Here is a 20,109-nt window from a genome sequence, read left to right on the forward strand (position 1 = left end):
GATAATTAAGTATCTATAACTTAAAGCTGCTGTTGGCTGCACATTTGGTAAGTTGCAGCTGAGTACCTCTTCACCGACATGGCCTTCCTGAGCCAAGATTATCCCCCCTCTGCGAGCACACGCACCTTTCCATCCTAGGCTGCAGCCCACTAGACCTAGGCCACTGCCTGGCACAGTGCCTGATACTACATTCATGATGGGTGGTGCGTGAAAATGAAATCCTCTACAGCCCTGCTCCAGTTGCTCATTCTCCACTGTGGGATGATAGCCAAGTAGGGTAAATGTGAGTCCAGTGTGTCTCAGGCTCCCTGGTGCGTGTTAAGATCCAGATCCACATTGGTAGGTCGAGATGAGGCTCTGGAGCTGGCATTTTGAAGCAGCCCAGAAAACTGCAATATGGTGGTCAACAGGCCACTCTGAGAAACAGAGCCCTAGACTGCTGAGGGCTATCTGTCTCCATCTACCTATCTGTCTGTCTGTCTATCATCTATCTATTATTGGTCATCTATTATCTCTACCTATTATCTATCACCTATTATATTATCTGTCTCTCATCTGTTATCTATGTTTACCTATTATCCATCATCTCTTTGTTGTATCGTCTATCACCTGTTATCTATCTTTACTATTATCCATTGTCTCTCTGTTGTATCATCTGTCACCGGTTATCTATCTTTACCCACTATCCATTGTCTCTCTGTTGTATCATCTGCCTATCACCTATTATCTATCTTTACCTACTTTCCATTGTCTCTCTGTTGTATCAACTGTCTATCACCTATTATCTATCTTTACCTACTATCCATTGTCTTTCTGTTGTATCATCTATCACCTGTTATCTATCTTTATCTATTATCTATCTTCTCTCTGTTGTATCATATCTCACCTGTTATCTATCTCTACCTATTATCTATCACTTATTATCCATCATCTCCAAATATGGAGGTGGGGTTTGCAGTCACTGTCTGAATATTCTGTACAGAGTCTTTATGTCCTTGAGGCCCCTCATGTGTCTTTAAGTGACATAGAGCAAAAGCTCTTTCAGAATGTCATCAGGAATGAGGACAGCCCAGCTCAGCCCAGCCCTGTTCTCAGGACATCTGTTGTCCTCAGATGGCTTTCTGAGGTCTTGCTGGTGTGTGTTCTTTTTCTCAGCTCTGAAAACATCCTTCCTGAATCCACTTGATGTCATACTCTCCTCCCACAAGACAGGGGCACAGCTGGTTTTTGGGGTGTGGCCTTGAGCTTGGCTCCAAGCCTGGAGCACAGGAGAGACTGGGGAGGGAGCAAGGGACGGACAGAGACCAGAGAGATGCAGGCACGAAGGTCCAGGAGGGCTCCTTCTCCTCCAGAGAATTAGCTTAGTCTTCCGGATTGATCTCCTGAGATCTTGTACAACCATTTCCTTTTGTTTCAGAGTAAAATCCAGGACTTCATCATTTGACAGCTGAAGCTTCCCAACAGTCAAGAGCACTGGGACCAAACACTGAAACAAGAAAAGCACATTCTTAGTCCCCTAAGCCACGTGAAAGTTGTGACAATCAGAACTTCTTAATTGGAAATATTGCATGTTTTAAGAAATCATATCTACTGTAGAATAGTTAGGTAACATAGAAGAACAAAACAAAAAAGTCACTAAATCCAGTCACCTAAGGACAACCATGCTCATCGCTTCCAGGCTTACACGAATAAAGGCTGCTCACCTCTTAGGAATTTGAAGGTCATGTTTAGCCCATGTTTCCCACTTAAAAGAACTGTGGACACTTTCCAGGTCACCAGATTACCCTTCTGTTGGTGTGTTATAGTCACACACGCGGGCATCTCCTTATGTCACATCTTACGTGCGTGATCTGCTCAGTCTCCTTCCCCAGTAGTTGCCCTCCCCCCTCCCTGCCCACCTGCTCCCCTCTGCTGACCTCTTTCTGTTATTATATTGTTTTAATCAATGCATCATCATGACCTACATAAGTGGGATTCATTGTGGTTCAGTAGACGGGGACGCAGCCCCAGCACTTCCCAAGCCCTCCCACCTCTTCCCCTGCACTCCCTTGGCCTCCCTTCTAACCATCAAAGTCTTCTGTTGCTTCTTTCTTTCTTTCTTTGCTTTCCTTTCTTGGTAGTGCTGGGGATTGAACCCAGAGGCCCTCTACGCTGATACTTCTAGCCCTTTTAAAAAAATTATGTTTAAATTGAGAGGGTCTCACAAAGTTGCCTAGCTTGGCTTGCAACTTGTGACCCTCCTGCCTTAGCCTCCTGAGTCATGGGATTATAGGCCTGTGCCACTGCCCCGGCAGCTCGCTCACATGCGCGTGCACACACACACGCACACATGTGTATATATAGGTGTGTATGTTCAGGTGGCTCTATGTCCACGGTGACACACGGCAGACAGTCGTCCCCTCTTCCTTTCTTGCCCTCTGTTAACCCTGGTCAGGCACAGTCTAAAGACACTAAGTGGAAAACCCCGGAAACACAGCTCATGGGTTCCACTCACGCACATTCTGAGCAGGACAAGGAAATCAGGGGGCCTCCAAGCTCCACCCCATAGGGGCTGCACCGTCCTTGGCCCAGGGTCCGTGCTGTGCATGCCATGCCCCCGCCTGTCACGTTGCTTTCCGGGTGTCAGGTGGCTGTCCTGGGGTGGCAGTGCTGGCGTTCAGGTAACCGTTGTTACTCACAACAGCCCAGAGCACACAGTGGTGGTTCTGGCCATTCAGAAGTGCCCAAGGACACTGCGGTGACGAGGTCAACAGCCAGGCCATGTCAGCAATGGTCCTTGCTGAAGCCCATCTCACAAGGGTCAGCGCCTGCAGAGGTCCTCAGTGAGTGGTCTCATGAGGGACAATGTGCTGTGCCTCCTTTTTAAGTCCTATTTGAGATGCTTTCTGACTTCCCTTGGTTTCCTCTTTGACCCTGGGTAATTGTGGGTATCCAGAGTCCCCGCCACGCAGGAGGCCGAGGTGGGAGAAACCCTGATCTGAGGAGTTCAGAACCAGCCAGGGCAGCTTGATGAGACCAGGTTTTAAAAAGTTAAAAAAAGTACCATTTAGTTTCCAAATAGTTAGGCTTTCCAGATGTCCTGCTGTGATGAGTTCTAGTTGGATTCCATTTGATCAGAGGCTGTTCTTCGCAGGACTTGCATCTTTTCAGCTGATCAGGACTTCTGGCCGGGGTGTCTCGTCCTGCAGGAGCGCTCTGCCCTCTGAACTGGAAAGAAGACCAGGCCTATGGACACGCTGGGTCCTTGTCCCCCTGGCCTCCTGTCTGCTGGCTTTTCCCTGTCACTGCAGACCCTTGTCTTCGGCCCCACTGCATTGTGGTCCCTCCTGCTGAGTTGCTCTTGGTGTCTTCGTCTGCTGGGGAGCTTTCTTTGCGGAGGTACAGATGCTAGGATTCTGTGTCACTGCCCTGACTGGTGGTACTCCATCACTGTGAAATGACCTTCTGATCTCTGGGAATGGGCTCTACTCTGGAGTCTGTTTATTTGATATTAATACAGCTGCACCTGCTCTTACTTTAAAAACAGGGTTGACATGTTATGTTTCTTTACTTTAAAAATAAAAAAATTTTTTTGACCTATTTTGTCTTATATTTAGAGTCAGTTTCCTGCCGGCAGCATGAAGTTGGGTGGTCTCACCTGGTCAGCTGTCCTTTAGTCCAAGCAGGTCTAAGCAGGCTGCCTGGTCTTAGCATTGTGTCCCTAAACTCCGCACCTTGGCTTCCACCCCACGTGATGGTGTGTGGTGGCCTCTGGAGGTACTGGGGCCGTGGGGAATCCTCATGCAGTGGACTGTGCCCTTGAGTTCTCTCCCAGCCCACCCACACTGAGCAAGGCTGCGGTGAAGACCCCTTTTGCAGCCAGAGGGGCGCCTGTGGGCTGGGCCCGTATCCCTGGGTCTCGACCTCTGGGGTGTGAGCAGAGGCGCCTGCCATCACAGCCATGGGCACAGACTCAGGTCCACGTGCTGTGCGCATCCCGGGTGATCAGGAGCAGGCGCCTCTGGCTCCACACCTGGCGCTTGGCTCTGTTCATCCCCGATGCCCTCTGGGCCACCTCCCCTCCACTGAGGTGGATGCTTACTGTGGTCCATTGGGGCTGCCTGGCCAGTGGGGAAGACTACCAGGGCTGTGACCCCCAAGACTGCCCCCTGACCTGTTCCTCGAGGCTGTTCCTCGAGCGCACAGGGGTGGGCACTCAGCTGAAAGCCCTCCGCAGGCCTCTGGACTCCCCCGTGCCGCCCCGGATCCCCAGAGCTGGTCCCAGGAGCTCCACGGCCTTGGCTTCCCTGGCCTCTAGCCCCGGACCCTCGACTCAGGGAGCCGCTGGGCTTCTCCCCCAAGCACTGTGGCCTGGACACTCATCCTGGCCCTGAGCTGGGCATGCCTCCGCGGCACCTTATTTCCCATCCCAGGGGGCTCTCGGGGTCTTTGACACCTGTGTCCACTATCTTGAGAGCCATTATTTCATATATTTTATGAGATATTTTGCCCAATTTTGACTATTTCATGAAAGTGCCTAAATTCAGTCTCTGTTTTTCCCTTTTGACTGAAGCAAAAGCCTGGAAGTCCAACATCCAAATTCAAAATATGGTGAAGGAAGCATTTCAAAGTCACGGCCAGGCGTAAGGTGGCTCAAGGGATCTAAGAGACAGTGATGGGACCTCTGAGAAAAGAGCATCGGGTCTGATTCTCTGCCAGACACCAGAATGAACCCAGGTGGACAAAGAGTAAAATGCAAGACCTTAAAAACCAGAGGGAATTGTGTGAAGGAGGCAAAACCTCCTGAATGGAAGTTCATGAATGTCAATAGGAGTGAAACGATTCCCAGATTGATTTTTGTTGTTTTCAATGAATGTTTTATTTTGGAATAACTTCAGATTTGTAGTAAATTTGGAAGGGTATTACACAGAGTCCCCACGGGGCCCCTTACCCAGTCATGCCCTGCTGAGACCATATCACCCGACTGCAGTGGCTTTGGAGGCTGAGAGGCACCAGTGCACGTGGCTGCTGTCAGCCGCATGCCAGTCCCAAAGATGAGTGCTTGGTCCTTTTCCACTCAGCACCCGATGCATCCAAGGACAGAGGCACCAGGAGACCCATATTTTTACTGTAAAAATCACTCAATTATTTATTTTAAAATGAAAAAAAAATAGAAAATGGCAAAAAAATTCCAAGGAAATGAAGGATCGATAGCCTTAGAATCAATAGCAAAATCAATATGTGAACTACTATCCTGCCCACAGACACAGACAGGACCTCAGGAGGCAGCTCACGGGGAGGGAAGGACGCCCTCTGGTGGTGAGCACAGCACGGTGGGTCCTTCTAGCAGCTGGCAGGACTGAAGGGACAGTGCAGGTGGGTGCCACAGGCAGGTCCCCAGGCCCTGTGTGGGAGCAGCTTCCACGTCCCCTGGGGCAGGCCACTGTGGTCCTGCTCCCCACCGTCCTCCTGACAGCAGGACAAGAGCAGAGGGAGGAGAAGGGCCCGAGAAGGACAGGGACAGGAGGTGAGGTGTGGCATCCACCCTGGGGAGGAGAGTCGTCTGCACTGGGCCAGGGCACGCATTCCACACCCCAGCAGATGCCGACCCTGGCCGGACCCCAGGCCAGGCCAAACCTCAGGGTACCGTGATTTCCCAGTGTGCACCTCTGGGGCTGAGAGGGGTGTATACAGAAGGAGCCTCAAGGTCATTGCAGGCAAAGGCCCCTTTTTGTGGTTTCAGAGAGTTGAATTCTGAGCACAAGAGGAGGCTTTGACATGCTTTCAGGAGGCAGTTTGAATGGAGCAGGTCACTTACTAAAAGCTGTTTCTATACAAAATTAAGAATTCAGAGAAGAAAGGTTATTATGAGAAAGATGAAGATTAGCTGACTTGTTAGTGCTAGGAAAACATTTTTTCCAGCAATAAAACAGGATATGTTCTTCTAAAGTGCCAGGAAACATACATCTAAGGTACGTAGCAGGTAGTACAGTTAGGGCCTTATTTTTCTCCTTAATCAAGGCCATTGTGCCCCACTCAGATTCAGGACACATGCCATGATCTCAGGAGCTCAGTCCTTTGATGCATAGCAAGCACGATCAACATGATTAATTTGAGAAGTGAGGAAGACCAAGATACAGAGGCCAGCCCAACTTTTTGTAGGCAGGGGTCAATATGAGCCTTGCAAAGGAAAACATGCCTCAGAATTTGGGGGTGGGGTGGGGTACCAGGGCTGCGGGGCTGACACAAGTCTATGTCTTACGTTCCATTAAAAGAACTGTTGTCTGTTCTTTTAAATGCCCAAGACTGGCTGTACTTTGGTTATGATTGTTTTTGCTAGGTTTCTAAGACCAAGCTGGTCAAATTGACCTTGTTCCTATCTATTGTTAAGAGTCAGCTGAGTTCCCTCAGGGGTCACTCTTGGGAACTTGAGAGCCTCTTAGTTCCTTTAGTTTCATCTGCCAGGATGGACCAGGGTCTCCTTGACCATGTGGCTTCCCTTGGAAGCATCGGGGTGTCTCCTTCTCTAGTGACCCTTCTCTTTGCAGCATGTGCATTGGTTGGCTTTCTGTTCTCCAGGGTCTCATGGATCCCTCTGATGGGGAGGTCATGTGGCCCTTCTCTAAGTTGCCAATCCCTTAGAGAAGTTCCCTTGTTCCCTGAGTTCAAGCTGACTCAGAGGGCAATAACCAAATATTGGCAATTTTTTTCTTGGCCTTTTTATTCCTTAAGTTTTGACTCCAAGTTTTGGTCTTAAACATCCAGCAAGGAAGTTTTATTAGTTTTAAAGTAAGAGTACTGGGTTTTACCATTAATGTAGATGATGGCCTATTTAATCTCAAATTAATTCAGGTTGTTATATTAAAAGTTGTACTTTTGTAGGCACTAACAGATAATAGTTAGAATTTAGAAGAAAAATACAAAATGAAATTAACAAGAGTAAAAACATTTAGTTTGTATAAAGGCCATGAACTAAAAAACATAGTATTTATGTTTTTAAATGGCATATGGGATTATATTTATAATCCCAAAACATTACTTTAAACTTTAGTTTGAAGAGCACCAGCTTGGTAAAATGTTCTTTTAAACTTTATACTTTAAAGACTTGTATACTTGGAAGATATGAATACATTTAGGAAAATCCAGAATCTATAGTGTAGTATAAAACTCTAAAATAACAGTTGTTGTTTAACCAGAGTTGTACATTAATATTTGACCTTAGGGGAAAAAAAGCCTTTCTTATGAAATTTTTGAATTTTTCCACTTAATTCTCTTAGTAAGATGAAATACTTCATGCTATTTTGGGTATTTTAATTGGAAACACAGCTGAAACTTTTTGAACTCTTTGCATATAGAATTGCACCTGTTAGAACTTCTTGAACTCTTAGTAACCTTGCTGTAGTGGAGACCCAGAAACAATGAAATCTTAAACTCTTTTTTTTCATTTACCAATTTATAAAACACATTTAATGTTTAAATACATTACCTTGTAGAATTTAAGAAGAGTACTTGATTTTATAATTAGCAATTGATGTTTTAACACTTTAACTTTGTAAATTAATCAGATATTTCCTCTAACAAAGACATTTATGATTAATCCCATTGATATTAATATGAAATCTAATTTATTCATTTTTAACTGTAAAAACCAGACATCAGACAAGTGTAGTTAATAGTACTAGCTATCTATTCTTTGTTGAAGAAAAATCCTAGAAACAATAGATATTACATTCTGGACATTTTATAGAAACCCAGACTCTGTTAATTGTCCGATCACCTAGAAAAACTTGTGAGTTAGTAATTTTAAAGACCTCCTTATTCTCATCCATTACCTAATTTAAATGAACTCTTTAAGTCAATTTGGATCCATATCTCTTTCAATCTTTAGTTTAAGAATGCTCTTTTATCTATATGCCAATTCTGATGCCAGGCACATGACATATGGACACAAGCACATGTAGACACAACAACACAACACACAGCAGCGCCACGTCCATAACACAGACAGGAAACAGAGGTCTTGTGGCTCTTTGGAGGTAGATCTCCACAGGTAGGAGGCAACGCTGCACATGCTTACTAAAGCCTCTATTAGAAACTTACGGAGGCCTGTGCAGTTGGAAACGCCAGGTGTAAAGTGAGCCATAATCACTCTAGTGGAAGAGCAAGCAGAACGTCTCGGACCCAAGTGCACCAAAGTGCAGTTAGTGAGAGAATGAGAGAGCTCTGGAATCCTTAGGAGAGAGTCTCAGAGTGGAGAAGACTTGTCTGTACAAGATCATTCCATCCTTTCTCCCTGGGCAGTAGTGTTTAGGAGGCCCTTGGTGAGAAGGCAGGGTGGTAGATGGCCGAGAGGAGATAAGAGAGCCATCATTTAGGTCCCACAAGCTGCTTGAGTTTAAAAGTGGCACTTTTCTTCCTTTTGGTTTCAAGCCAGTTTCCCAGTTGGTAATCAGGCCAGGTTTGGGTGCAGAAAACAATTCTCCACTGTGGCCAACTATTTTAACACAAGGGAGGACGTTTGCCAGCTAGTCGTGTCCTTAAAACTTCTTGCATGTTCCCTTTGTCCTTTGGGTCCTCACACTCACAGGACCATGATTCATATTCTGCTCCTCAATTTGAAGGTGGAGGCAAGCCTGCTAGTGCCCTGGGTGATGTCACCAGAGAGAAAATGGATGATCTGGATCCCTGAACTAGGACTGATTCTCGCCAGAGGAGGGGAGTCTGATTTTAAAGCGAGGGGAGCTCTACCTTGGGAATCTTCCATAATGGGTCCCTGTTTAAGAGGCAGACAATGTGGACAGAATTGGGGTAGAAACCACCAGGAATGGAGGCAGATATGGTCAGTATGTGGTATTCCGAGGGCTGTCGGGGTCAGACTTGGCACTCGAGACCTTCATGCTGCCAGGAGTGGCCCTGGCCAGCTGCCTTCAGCTGTCTTCAGCCTTCCTCTGTCCCACACACCGAATCTGCCACACAGAGAAGAAACAGCAGCAGGTCAGGACCGACACCCCACGCCTGGGTGAGGGGGACCAACCCACCTCTTGATTTTAAATGAAGAAGAGGGCTGGGGTCAGGACTTGATCTGGGGGCTTGTGCAGAAGCAGCCACGAGAATTAACTGGAGAGCAGAGCAGGGCTTAACGGGGGGGGGGGGGGGCTTTGAGCAAAGGCCACAGGATGCTTGGAGGTCAGGACCTCAGGCCGTTTGCCATTGTGTTGGAGGAAATTGTCTAAATCCTGGAGAATCTTGGGATCAAAGGTCCCAAATTCCAGATTTGGCCTATTGACTTAGGCTGTCTAATTTATATTGCAGCCAGATCTGTGTACTAAGCCTAAAGAGGCGGAGGTTCTTAAAATTATTTATGAGACTACCTACGGGGCGTCCTGGGGACGGGAGCTCCCATGTTGGGGAGGTTTGACTGGGGTGGCCATTGAGAGCAAAGCGTCCTTGTTGTCTACTGTCACCGGGCCATTTCCACCAGAGAATGAGCGGGCATCCCCTGCTACAGTCTCAGTGGTGGGGACCCTGGGGTCTGGACAAGCGGAGGGCGAGGTCTCTGGCAGGGTGCCTCTGTGAGAGACGGGAAGGGATCTTGCCTCTCTGCAGAAGGAGAAAGCCGGTATCACATGCAGGGACAAAATGGCAAAAGCAGACTCTGGCCCAGAGGTCTTAAGGGTGTAAGGGAAGCCAGGCTGTGGACACAGGGCAGGGAGTGGATGCTACTGCCATGCCCAGAGTCCAGGCAGGTGTCCAGGGGAAGAAGCCAAGGGCAGCACGTGAGGGGAGTGAGGCCACAGAGGCCTGATAACACATCTGACTTCCGAACAGCTCGCCTGACCCTGTTTAGCAAAACTAAAACCTTTAAAAGCAATTCCACATTAAAAAAATATACCCGAGCTCAATGCTGTTCAGGATCTCAGAAAATATTTCTTTTTGGGCTTAGCTTTCTGTTGTCATTTTGGAAAGACTCTCTCCCACCCTGTTTCTATGTAAATGAAAAAACTATAAATTTTAAAAGTTCATCTCCCTTTACCGAATTTTCTTGTTAATTTTCAGGGTTTTTCCTTAACACACGTGGATGTTTTAGTATTGTGTTCGATGTGAATGTGTATTATCTTACTCTAATTGTTATACATTTTGTGTCTATTTCACATTTTTTTTTCAGTCAATCAGGATTTCTACAACATGGTAAAAAAGTCATAGTGCTTGCTGGTATTTTTGCATTATTCTTCATTTTACAGAAATGCCCCAGTCAAAATGTTCTTTGCTATAATGTTACTGTTGGCTGTGGAATTAAAATATAAACTCTTCATTATGCTAGAGAAAAATCCCTTTAGTTCAAGTTATTATATTTTATCAAGAGTAACTATTAACCAGCATGGATCTTTGGAAGCTTCTTTTGAAATTGTGATATGAATTTTCTTATTGGTCCTGGATTTTGTCACATACATTGCATGATGTTCGATATTTTAATAGTCAACTATCTTGGGGCTGGGGATGTGGCTCAAGTGGTAGCGTGCTCGCCTGGCATGCGTGCGGCCCGGGTTCTATCCTCAGCACCACATACAAACAAAGATGTTGTGTCCGCCAAAAACTAAAAAATAAATATTAAAAAAATTCTCTCTCTCTCTCTCTCTCTCTCTCTCTCTCTCTCTCCCCTCTTTAAAAAAAATAGTCAACTCTCTTGCATTCTTGGAATAAACTGGAAGTGGCCAAAACTCTTTGATCACATGGTCAGATTTCATTTGCCAATGTTTTTTAGTCTTATTTGTCAATAAGTTTTGAGAATAGCAGACATTCTTGCTAAAGGTATGAGACGGAACCCACATTTGCCTTTCCTGGATCCTGATTCCTATCTTAGTGGGTTTTCTGTTGCTATTGCTAAATACCACAGGCTGGGTAGTTGAGAAAGAAGAAAGGTTTATTTGGCTCACAGTTCTGGAAGCTGCCAGGCCCCGAGTCAAGGGGCTGCATCTGGCGAGGGCCTTCTTGCTGATGGGGACTCTGCAGGGTCCCAGGTGTTACTGGCATCCCAGGCAAGGACGGCAAGTCTAAGAGCCAGAATGGCTGGGACAGCAGACCCGCTCTCAGTATGAACCATTACCCCATCCATGGGCCCCATGATCCAGTCACCTCTCGAGATCTCACCCATCCCACCTCTTGACACCTCACAGTGGAGATCACGAGTCAGTCCCTTGGTGGGGGCAGTCAGCCCACAGGGAGGTCCCGGGGGGTTACGGCAGCCTTCGAGTGCTGAGTGGGGCTGGGGCACCTTGAGCCTGACTTGGGGTCCTGCTGGCCTCTTCCTGGAGCTCTGGGCTTGCCTTTGGCACTTCTGCTCCCGCGAAGGCTCCTAGGAGGCCAGCCGGAGTGGTCACTGCATAGACGGCTACCAGCAGCCCTCGAGGGGCCCTCATGCAGCAGTCAGCAGAGACTGGTGATGGGTGAAAAGGAAGAGTGACTTTGATGCCCCAGGATTCCAAAGACCTGGGGCCACTGGTCCCCTACCCCACTTGGCCCCCAGCTGCTGGCTCCTTGTCACCTCCTCCTTCTTCGGGTTCCTTTGTGGACTGTGACCTGAATGTGCATACTTGGGGGCCTGGGTGACAGCCTGACCTGTCATTCCCCTTCCCTGACCTGAGAGCCCTAGGGCCGGCCCCGCCCTCTACGTGTGGGAGGACCAGGAAGGAGTCAGCTGCTGGCCTCGAAATGGACTGGACGACATCCATGTTACAGGACCTATATTCCTGTCCTCGTCACACCCCCCCTGGAGTTAGACTGTGGCCTCTGCAGTCCCTCAGCCCGCAGGGCACATGGGGAGGGTTCCTCATGGCCGCATAGTCACCAGGAGGGCGAGAGGCTCCCAGGCTCTTGGGACCTGCCTGCCAGGCTGCACAGCCATCTTCTGGCCTGGGCGACCCCGACCTTTGTGTTACAGGATCTTCAGCCGGAGCCTCGACTGTGACCCCCCAGGGTCTCTGAGACGCGGGCTTTGCCACTCGGGAGTGGACATGTGTGTGAGGGCCAGAGGCAGCAGGGCTCCAGGCAGTTGGTCTCCTGTCCCCTCTTCCATTTTCCTGCCCTTTGCCCTCCTTCCTCTGTCTTCTCAGCTCCACACCCTCTGGGGGCCGCTGGGGGTGACCGGAGCGTCCCTGCTGATCTTGGAAATCGGGACAGTGACACAGAGTCTGTCAGGCTCCTTGTGAGACCACCTGTGAGTATGTCAGCCCGGGGCCAGCATCAGCCACTCTCCCTCCGGTCCCCAGGGAAGGCGAGGTGTGGGAACGAGGTGCAGCAGGGGCTGGAGGGCGGGAGGTGGAAGTGGGGAGATCCCGGGTACTGCAGGCAGTCCCATGGTGGACTGGGGAGGTCCCGGGTACTGAGGGCACATCATGGTGGACATGGGGAGGTCCCGGGTACTGCAGGCAGCAGCACCATGTGGAGGGAAAACCTCAGAAATTGAAATAAGAACGTTAATGGGATGAGGAGAAAATGGAGGCCCAGGCTTGCGTGGGTGGGAGGAGCTGAGCGCCTGGGACCCCGAAGGCTGTGGGTATTCAGAAAGTGGGAGCATGGTGTGGCTTCAGGACAGGAGAGGCCGAGCCTCGCCCTCCACCCTCCTGACGGCCCCTGGGGAAGAATCCTGGAGGGTGCTGGAGGGAGCAGGACCTGAGGGAACCCGGTCTCAGGCCAGGGCACTGCAGGAGGACGGGTCAGCCAGGAGGGGTAGCTGAAGGGCTTCCCCCTGGCCCGCTGCGATGAGGACAGCTCCACAGGTTTTACAGGTACACTCAGTGGCCGGCAAGTAGAGGAGCAGGCAAAGGGAACGATGAGCTCATTGTGAACCCCGAGGTGAGGCACAGAGGACGAAGATGCCTGAAGTGATGCAGGCTGATGTCCTTCAGGGTTGCTTCAGGTCTTTGGTAGGAAAACAGCAACACAAATAATAAAAAGAGAATGTAGAGCTCTTTAAAAAAGGAAAACCTAAAACAGTTAAGAAACGGTTGCTTGTTAAGTAGGACGAGTGACACCAGGTCTAGAGGTGGAGTCTGAGCAGGGGAGGGGGCTGTCAAGAGGGCAGGTGTCCGAGGCCCCCATGTGACAGCACCTGCTCCAAGGCCTTGTCTGGTGTTTGGTGAGAAGGTTTGGGTTCTTTATATATTTGGATATTAGCCTCCAGTCAGAAGAGTGACGGTAGAGATCTTCTCCCACCCTGTGGGCTCTCGTTACACTCCTAATCGTTTTGTGTTCCTGTGCAGAAGCTTTTAAATTTTTCTTTTTTCTTTTTTTTTCCTTTTGGTACCAGGGATTGAACTCAGGGGCACTCAGCCACTGAACCATATCCTATCCCTATTTTGTATTTTACCTAGAGACAGGGTCTCGCTGAGTTGCTTAGGGCCTCGCCCTTGCTGAGGCTGGCTTTGAACTTGCAATCCTCCTGCCTCAGCCTCCTGAGCTGCTGGGATTACAGGCGTGTGCCTGGCTAGAAGCTTTTAGTTTTGTGCAGCTCACTTATTGATTCTCGGTTTTATTTCTTGAGCTTTTGGGGTCTCGTTAAGGAAGTCGGTGCCTGCGTCTCTGTGTCCGAGGGTTGACCCTGTTTGCTTGTAGCACTTTCAAGTTTCTGGCCTAATTCCTAGGTCTTTGGTCCACTTTAAGTTGGCTTTTGTGCAGGATGAAAGGGAACTAGTTCCATTCTGCTATGTGTGGATAACCAGTTGTCCAGGCTCCATTTGTTACAAAGGCTGTGTTTTCTCCAACAGGTTTTTGGCCCTTTCACCAAGGGCCAGGAGACTGGGTCTCGTGGGCTGGTCCCGTGTCTCCCATTCCTGGGTCTTGGTTCTGGTGTCAGTGCCATGCTGTTTTGTGACGGGAGCTCTGTGGTGTGTTTTGAGAACAGGTATCTCGATGCCGCCAGCCCCTTTTTACTCAGAACTTCTTTGGCAGTTCTTCCAAATGAATTTTGGGACTGTTTTTTTTAGTTCTGGGAATTTTGTCATCGCCGTTTCAATGAGGATTGTGTAGAATCTGCACAGTGCTTTGGTAGAAGGCCATTTTTAACAACGCTGAATCTGCCTGTCCAAGAACATGGCGGGAGGCCTTTCATCTCCTGTTGCTCAAACTATGCAGACCTCTCTCAAAAGAAGGTCAAAAAGTACATGAAACAGCGTTCACATCCTGGGCAATCAGGGAAAGGCACATCAAAGCTCCATTGAGTCTTTCTTCACTGCCACCAGGATGGCAAGTCTCAAGGACATGGGTAACAATAGAGGCCGGCGAGGGTGTGGGAGGAAAGGTGAGCTTGTACACCGTCGTTTGGACTGCAGGTTGGGACAGCCACCCGGGAAGGAAGTATGGAGACTCCTCAAGAGAGAAGGGACGCAGCCTCCACATGACCCAGCTGTCCCGCTCCTTGGTATTTATCACAAGAACCCAAACCAGCAAGCTGTGGTGGCACATGCACTCTGAGGCCCACAGCAGCACCGTCCACAGCGGCCAGCTATGGGGCCAGCCTGGTGCCTGTCAACAGATGAACAGACGAGGAAAATGTGGTGTAGGGACACAATGGAGTTTTACTCCGCCCCAAAGGGGGATGAAGATATGGCCTTTTCTGGTCAATGGATGGAACTGGGGAACATCATGCTAAGGGAATGAGCCAGACTCGGAAAGTCAGGGAGTGAACATTTTCTCTCATGTGTAAAAGAAGTTTTTAAAAGGCAGGGCAGGGGTCTAATGGAAACGGAAGGAGGAAGAGCAGAGTGGAGGAGAGGCCGGGAGGGCGGGAGAGGCCTGGGCTCAGACACGGAGCAGATTATCCCTGCTCCCAGTTCCCGTGTCTTTTCTGAGATTCTCTCTTTATCCTTTATATCCATTTCCCCCATAAAACCCTTTGACATTTATCTGGTATTTAAGCAGGCCTTCCCGAGTCTCACTGCCTCGCACGTCTAGCATTCGATGCTGTCCTGACGCCTGTGGGGGACATGCACACCTGGAATGGCCTCCGCTTTCCCTAAGGAATGTTAAGCTTTGTTCCAGCAGGTCAGCTCCCGGGCGCTCCCCGGGGGCATCTGCTAGGGTCTCCTTGCCCTCACCTGTGGGGCGCAGCCTCGATTCCTGCCTGAGTTCCTAACCTTAGGTCGTGGCCTCCTGGGTTTCACTTAAAACTGGAGTGTTCAGGAGACTCATTTCCTGTGGTGATATTGGGCCTCTTCCTCTGCCTGTCCAACATGGGCACTGCTGAAGTTCCCAGAGCCTGGCCCGGCTACAGGGAGCTGGGCACTGGCTCTGCTGCTTGAGCTGCCGCAAGGGGTTGGGCTGGGCTCTGAGTCCTTCTGGCCGCACCCCAGGAAGATGTCGTGGGCAGCCGTGGGTGCATACCTCTGGGTGACACGCATGCCTCACCTTCTCCCAACAGGTGGGCTCAGCCATGGAGAAGCAGGGTGAAGGGGTTGGTTTCAGGGCAGCAGAGTGGGCAGGCAGCCACACTCCAGGCCCCCCTGCCACAGGCCCCCCTGGCCACGCCCACCAGCTGCACTGGGGGTGCCAGGGTGAACAGTATGGATGTCCTCTCTGGGGAGAGTCCCTCGCCTGCCCCCACCCTGAGCCCCTGCAGCCAAGTGCAGCTGCCCCAGTGCAGGCCTCACCTGCCCCTGGGGCTGCCCTCTGTGGAGGGGAGCTTGAGATGCTCAGGGCATGTGTCCCCCATCCTGCCGGCGGTTGGCCACTCCTAGGGATGGGATGTGGTCATTCTAATGGTTTGTTTATAGCTTCTAATTGTTAGGGGCAGGTGGGTTTTGTCTGGTACAGACCTTGTGCCATCATCAAAGCCGGAAAAAAGGATGTTCAGACATAAAACAGGGGTGCCCATGGTCACCACGTGGGTTTCACGATGCACTGGAGAGCCCAGCAGGTGAGGAAGAGGGGACGAGAGAAGGGCTGGGGGGATGAGGGTGAAGAAGCAGAACTTGACGTATCTGCAGACAATCTGAAAACCCCAAGTGGTTCATAGAAGAAATTTTAATTAGCATAAAGGAGGTTAGGAAGAGTGCTAGGTATCAGAGCAATTCTTAAATATGTTGCTTCCTGTGCATTAGCTTCAGATCTCTTAAATTATATTTTGGGAACAATAAAGATTTCTCTCAGAGTCCAAGCAAATTTGTATCCCAGTTTTTTTTTTAAATATTTTTTAGTTGTTGATGGACTTTTTGTTGTTGTTGTTTATTTGTCTGTGGTGCTAAGGATCGAACCAGTGCCTCAGCAGGTGAGGCGCGCTCTGCAGTGGAGCCCCAGCCCAGCCCCTGCACCCCAGTTCTTGTCCATGTTTCTTGACATTTGTTTTCTGGTTTTGCTACCAGAAGAGCCTTGGCTGGAGGAGAAGGGCGATCTTGGGGCTCAGGCAGAGGGAAGGGACAGGTTCCGTGGTGGCCTCGGCCTGCTGGGACAGAGAGAAGGAAGCTGAGGGAGCCCACAGGGGCCCCGGTGGCCACCTGCGAGCACCCGGGCATGTGGAGCAAGTCTGTCCCATACGTCCTGGAGGACATACCTGGCCGCTGCTTAAACACCTGGAGGACCCACGCAGGGGAGACCGGCTCAACCGCCTGCAGCTCTCCACGAACTGGGCCCTCTCAGGACGTGGGGATCCTGCTGCGGACTCTGCTACAGGCTGGGTGAACGCCTGCAGAGGGCTCTAGAGGGGGTCGAGCAGGCAGGAGCTGGGCTTTGGCCTTCACAGCACAGACGGGAGAGAACTAGATAGTAACATGGTCACCGGGCCTCTGGCTGGCGCAGGACTGTCGCCTCCTGTGTTCGTGCCCTGGTGCCCACACGGAGCTGAGGCTTGCTGGGCCAGCTGTGGGATAGGGAGCAAGTGTGGCTGAGACGTCAAGGAGAAGGACCTGGGGACAGGTTAGCTCGTGGCTGGCCCTCGGGTCAGGCTCTGGGGGAGGCCAGCCGTCATGTCATAGGGAGACGAGGGCCGGTGGAGGAAGCAGTCTTGCCAGTGTCCCCACTAGCCACATGAGCAGGCCCGTGGGAAGCCTGACCACCAGCCGTGGCTGACCTTCTTAGGGGTCTCCAGCTCCAGCCGACAGCAGACCGAAGACCCCAAGATACCCTGAGCTAGAGTCCCCAATGCCGCTTCCAAATTCCTGACCCAGGGGAATTAGGAGGGAGCCATTTATGATGGTCATTTTGAGCCGCCAGGATTTGGTGGACTTGCTACATCAGGCTTGGGGTCTGAGGCCGTGGAGTCTCACTCCCTTCCTCTTGGCTCTAATGACTTTGGACTTGACCACCCCTCCCCCGCCTCCTTGATGTGACACCTGGGACAAGTGTCCCAGGCAGAGTCCAGGGAGTTCCTGAAGCTGTGGAGGCTGTGCTGAGCAGGATGGAGGCCAGCATGCCCTGGAGGACCTCCTCCAAGTCACCCGCTGCCCTCCTGCCAGCTGGCCCGGTGCAGCGCGATGACTTCTAAGTGACAAAAATTGGTCCAAGGCAGGTGGCCTGGCCCTTCCATCTCTTTCCCTTCCTCTGCTGGAGTTGTCTGCTCTGTTCAGCAGAGGGCAGTGCAGCGCCCCGAGCTGCGTGGACGCCCTGAGCTGAGGCTGAGAGCTCTGTTGTCTGGGGATGGCGGCTGCTCACAGGGAGCCCTGGGCCTCCATGTGACACAGCTGCATCCTCCTGAGGCCACGCGCTTGTGCGTGCAGACACGGGAGACCCGCCTCATCTCGATAACAGCACACTTATGAGGCCCCGAAAGCCCAGGACGATGGAATCTACTTTCTTCCTGAATTCCAGTGGTCACCAAAAGGAGGCTGTCAGAGAGGCACTCTGAGATCTGGGAAGGACGCTGGGGCCTTCGCTGTTGGGTGGATGGACCTTGCCACAGGCTGAGTGGAGGAGCCGGTCACAGGGCCCCATGGCTTCCGTTTCTATTAAGTGTCCAGAATTGGCGACGTCAGACACAGGAAGTGCATGATGGTCACCCAGGGCTGGGAGGGTGACAGCTGCTGTGAAGTCTCTCTTGGGGTGATGAAAAATGTCTTGAAATAGATTCTGGTGATACTTGTGAATTCTGTGATGGCCGAAAACCCTGGGATCGTACACCTTGGACCCGTGGACTGCATCTCAAAGCTGAATGGGAACAATCGTGTCAGCTAAACTTTCACATCAACCTTGTTATCCTATGGTTCAGCCTCTGAGCATCCGTCGGTCACCTGTGGAGATGAAGGCTCTCCACGGAGGGACAACACCACTGCCGTGGGTGCTGCGTGGTGCATGCCAGGGGAACCACCATGGAGACATGGCTGAGTGCATCTCACCGTTCAGCCAGCTTGTCGTGTTTGTGGTGGGCTGCAGTCCCCACGCACAGACAGTAGCCAGCGGGGGACACAGCCAGTGTGCTCACTGGAATCATTGGGCCCACTGGGGGCCACGGGCTCCCAGCCCTCCCGTGTGAACCAGGGTCAATGACAGCCATGGCTGTGAGGAGCTGCAGGTGTGAGGAGCCCAGTGTCACACAGTGGCTCAGATTTGCTCCCAGCTCTGGCTCATCCTGCATCTGAGATCTGCAGCAGCATGGATCCCAGTACCATGGGGCAGAACAGGGCCATCCTTGGGGACAGGGCCATCCTTGGGGACGGACCCCTGGCAGGTGGTCAGGGCTTGGCTCTAGGACCTCTGCTCCTAGGCTTGGCCAGGGTCACCCCTGAGTCCTCTGGTGCTAAGTGTCCCACACTGAGCCTCATGGGACCCCGAGGAGACCTGCGGGTGGTCAAGGTCCCAGGTGCTGCTGGCTTGTGCCCTGGAGACCACGGCAGCCCATCTACCACGGCCAGCAGAGGAGGTGTTGGGCTCTGCCATCTCTCCTGCCTGCTTCCTGCTGTTTGCTGGAGTATGACTTGGAAGGCTGTGGTCACCTTCCAGAGCCCAGCCTCTGTGCCCGACCAGAGAGAGAAATAGAGAGACGGGAGACGGGCTGGGGCGGGACGGCCCTGGAGAGCTGACGTGGGGGCCTCTGGTTGGCCGCCACAGGTTCTGATCTTAGTCAAGGGTGCAGTCTGCCCTCCTGTGACATCTGCAAAAAAGAACAAGACACAGGGCATCTTAGATGGCGGGCGGCTGGATGCCATCACAGTGCTCGCTATTTGTGGAGAAAACGACGTGTTCTTTCCGGGGTCTCTGGTGGATTAGTGACAGTGAAGCCATGCAGGGTAGGCACAGCAGCTCTCTACTCACCTCCCTGTCTCCCACTCGCCTCCCCATCACCCACTCACCTCCCTGTCACCCACTCACCTCCCTGTCACCCACTCACCTCCCCGTCACCCACTCGCCTCCCTGTTACCCACTCGCCTCCCCATCTCCCACTCACCTCCCCAGGCAGCTCCCTGCACAGAGCAGGGTGTGGCTGGAAGAGGCAATCGTGGCTGCACACAGTCGGCCTGAAGACCCACCAGGTAGAGAAAGAACCCTAGGTTCAGAGAAGTCGGATACCATGCCCAGGGCAGCACAGCTGGTAGCGACAAAGTAAGATGAGAACCAATCTGAGTGACCTCGTACCGCCTGAGTCCTGGTACTGCCTGAGTCCTGGTACCGCCTGCCTTTCCCCGAGGTCTGGCAGCACTTCCCGCCCTCTCTGTGTCCACCCAGGTTCTGTTGCTTTGTTCGGTTGGAACCCGGCCCAGTGGAGGTGATACTGTAAACAACAGTGTTCTCCTGCCCAAGCCCCAAGCCCCAGAGGCTCTTGGTTAGATCCATGCAGAATTCACACTGTGGACGAAGCCATTTCTGGAGGACTGTGGCCCTCCACCCATGTGGGAGGTTTCTCTGTTGGTGAGGAGAAGGTGTGGTCTCTGTTCAAGTCTTTCTTCAGTCCTACACTCTGTTAAAGACTGTTTTTGTGTGTATGTGTGCACTAGAGGTTGAACCCGGGGCACTTAACCACTGAGCCACATCCCCAGTCAATTTTTTATTTTGAGACAGGGTCTTGATAAGTTGGTTAGGGCCTCAGTAAGTTGTTGAGTCTGGCTTTGAACCTGTGATCCTCCTGCCTCAGCCTCCCGAGTCACTGGAATTACAGGCGTGTGCCACCGTGCCTGGCTTAAAAGTTTTATATGCAATTTCTTTGTCTAA

At 51.1% G+C, this 20,109-nt stretch overlaps 1 protein-coding gene across 3 annotated transcripts in view; it reads left to right on the forward strand.

The window, feature by feature from the left end:
• LOC107147020 (S-adenosyl-L-methionine-dependent tRNA 4-demethylwyosine synthase TYW1-like) overlaps window positions 1–20,109 on the forward strand; it is a 194,855-nt gene that overhangs the window by 126,401 nt on the left and 48,345 nt on the right. The window contains exon 16 of one of the 3 annotated variants that reach the window (XM_048789880.1): window positions 3,134–3,445. The exons of the other annotated variants lie outside the window; for them this stretch is intronic. Coding sequence (XP_048645837.1) covers window positions 3,134–3,154 — 21 coding nt within the window. The 3' untranslated portion in view covers window positions 3,155–3,445. Of the gene's footprint in view, window positions 1–3,133; window positions 3,446–20,109 lie in introns of those variants that run through there. 3 annotated transcript variants of the gene reach the window in all.

The sequence above is a fragment of the Marmota marmota genome, unplaced genomic scaffold (assembly GCF_001458135.2).
Source record: "Marmota marmota marmota unplaced genomic scaffold, marMar, whole genome shotgun sequence".
In the NCBI taxonomy this organism is placed as follows: domain Eukaryota; kingdom Metazoa; phylum Chordata; class Mammalia; order Rodentia; family Sciuridae; genus Marmota; species Marmota marmota.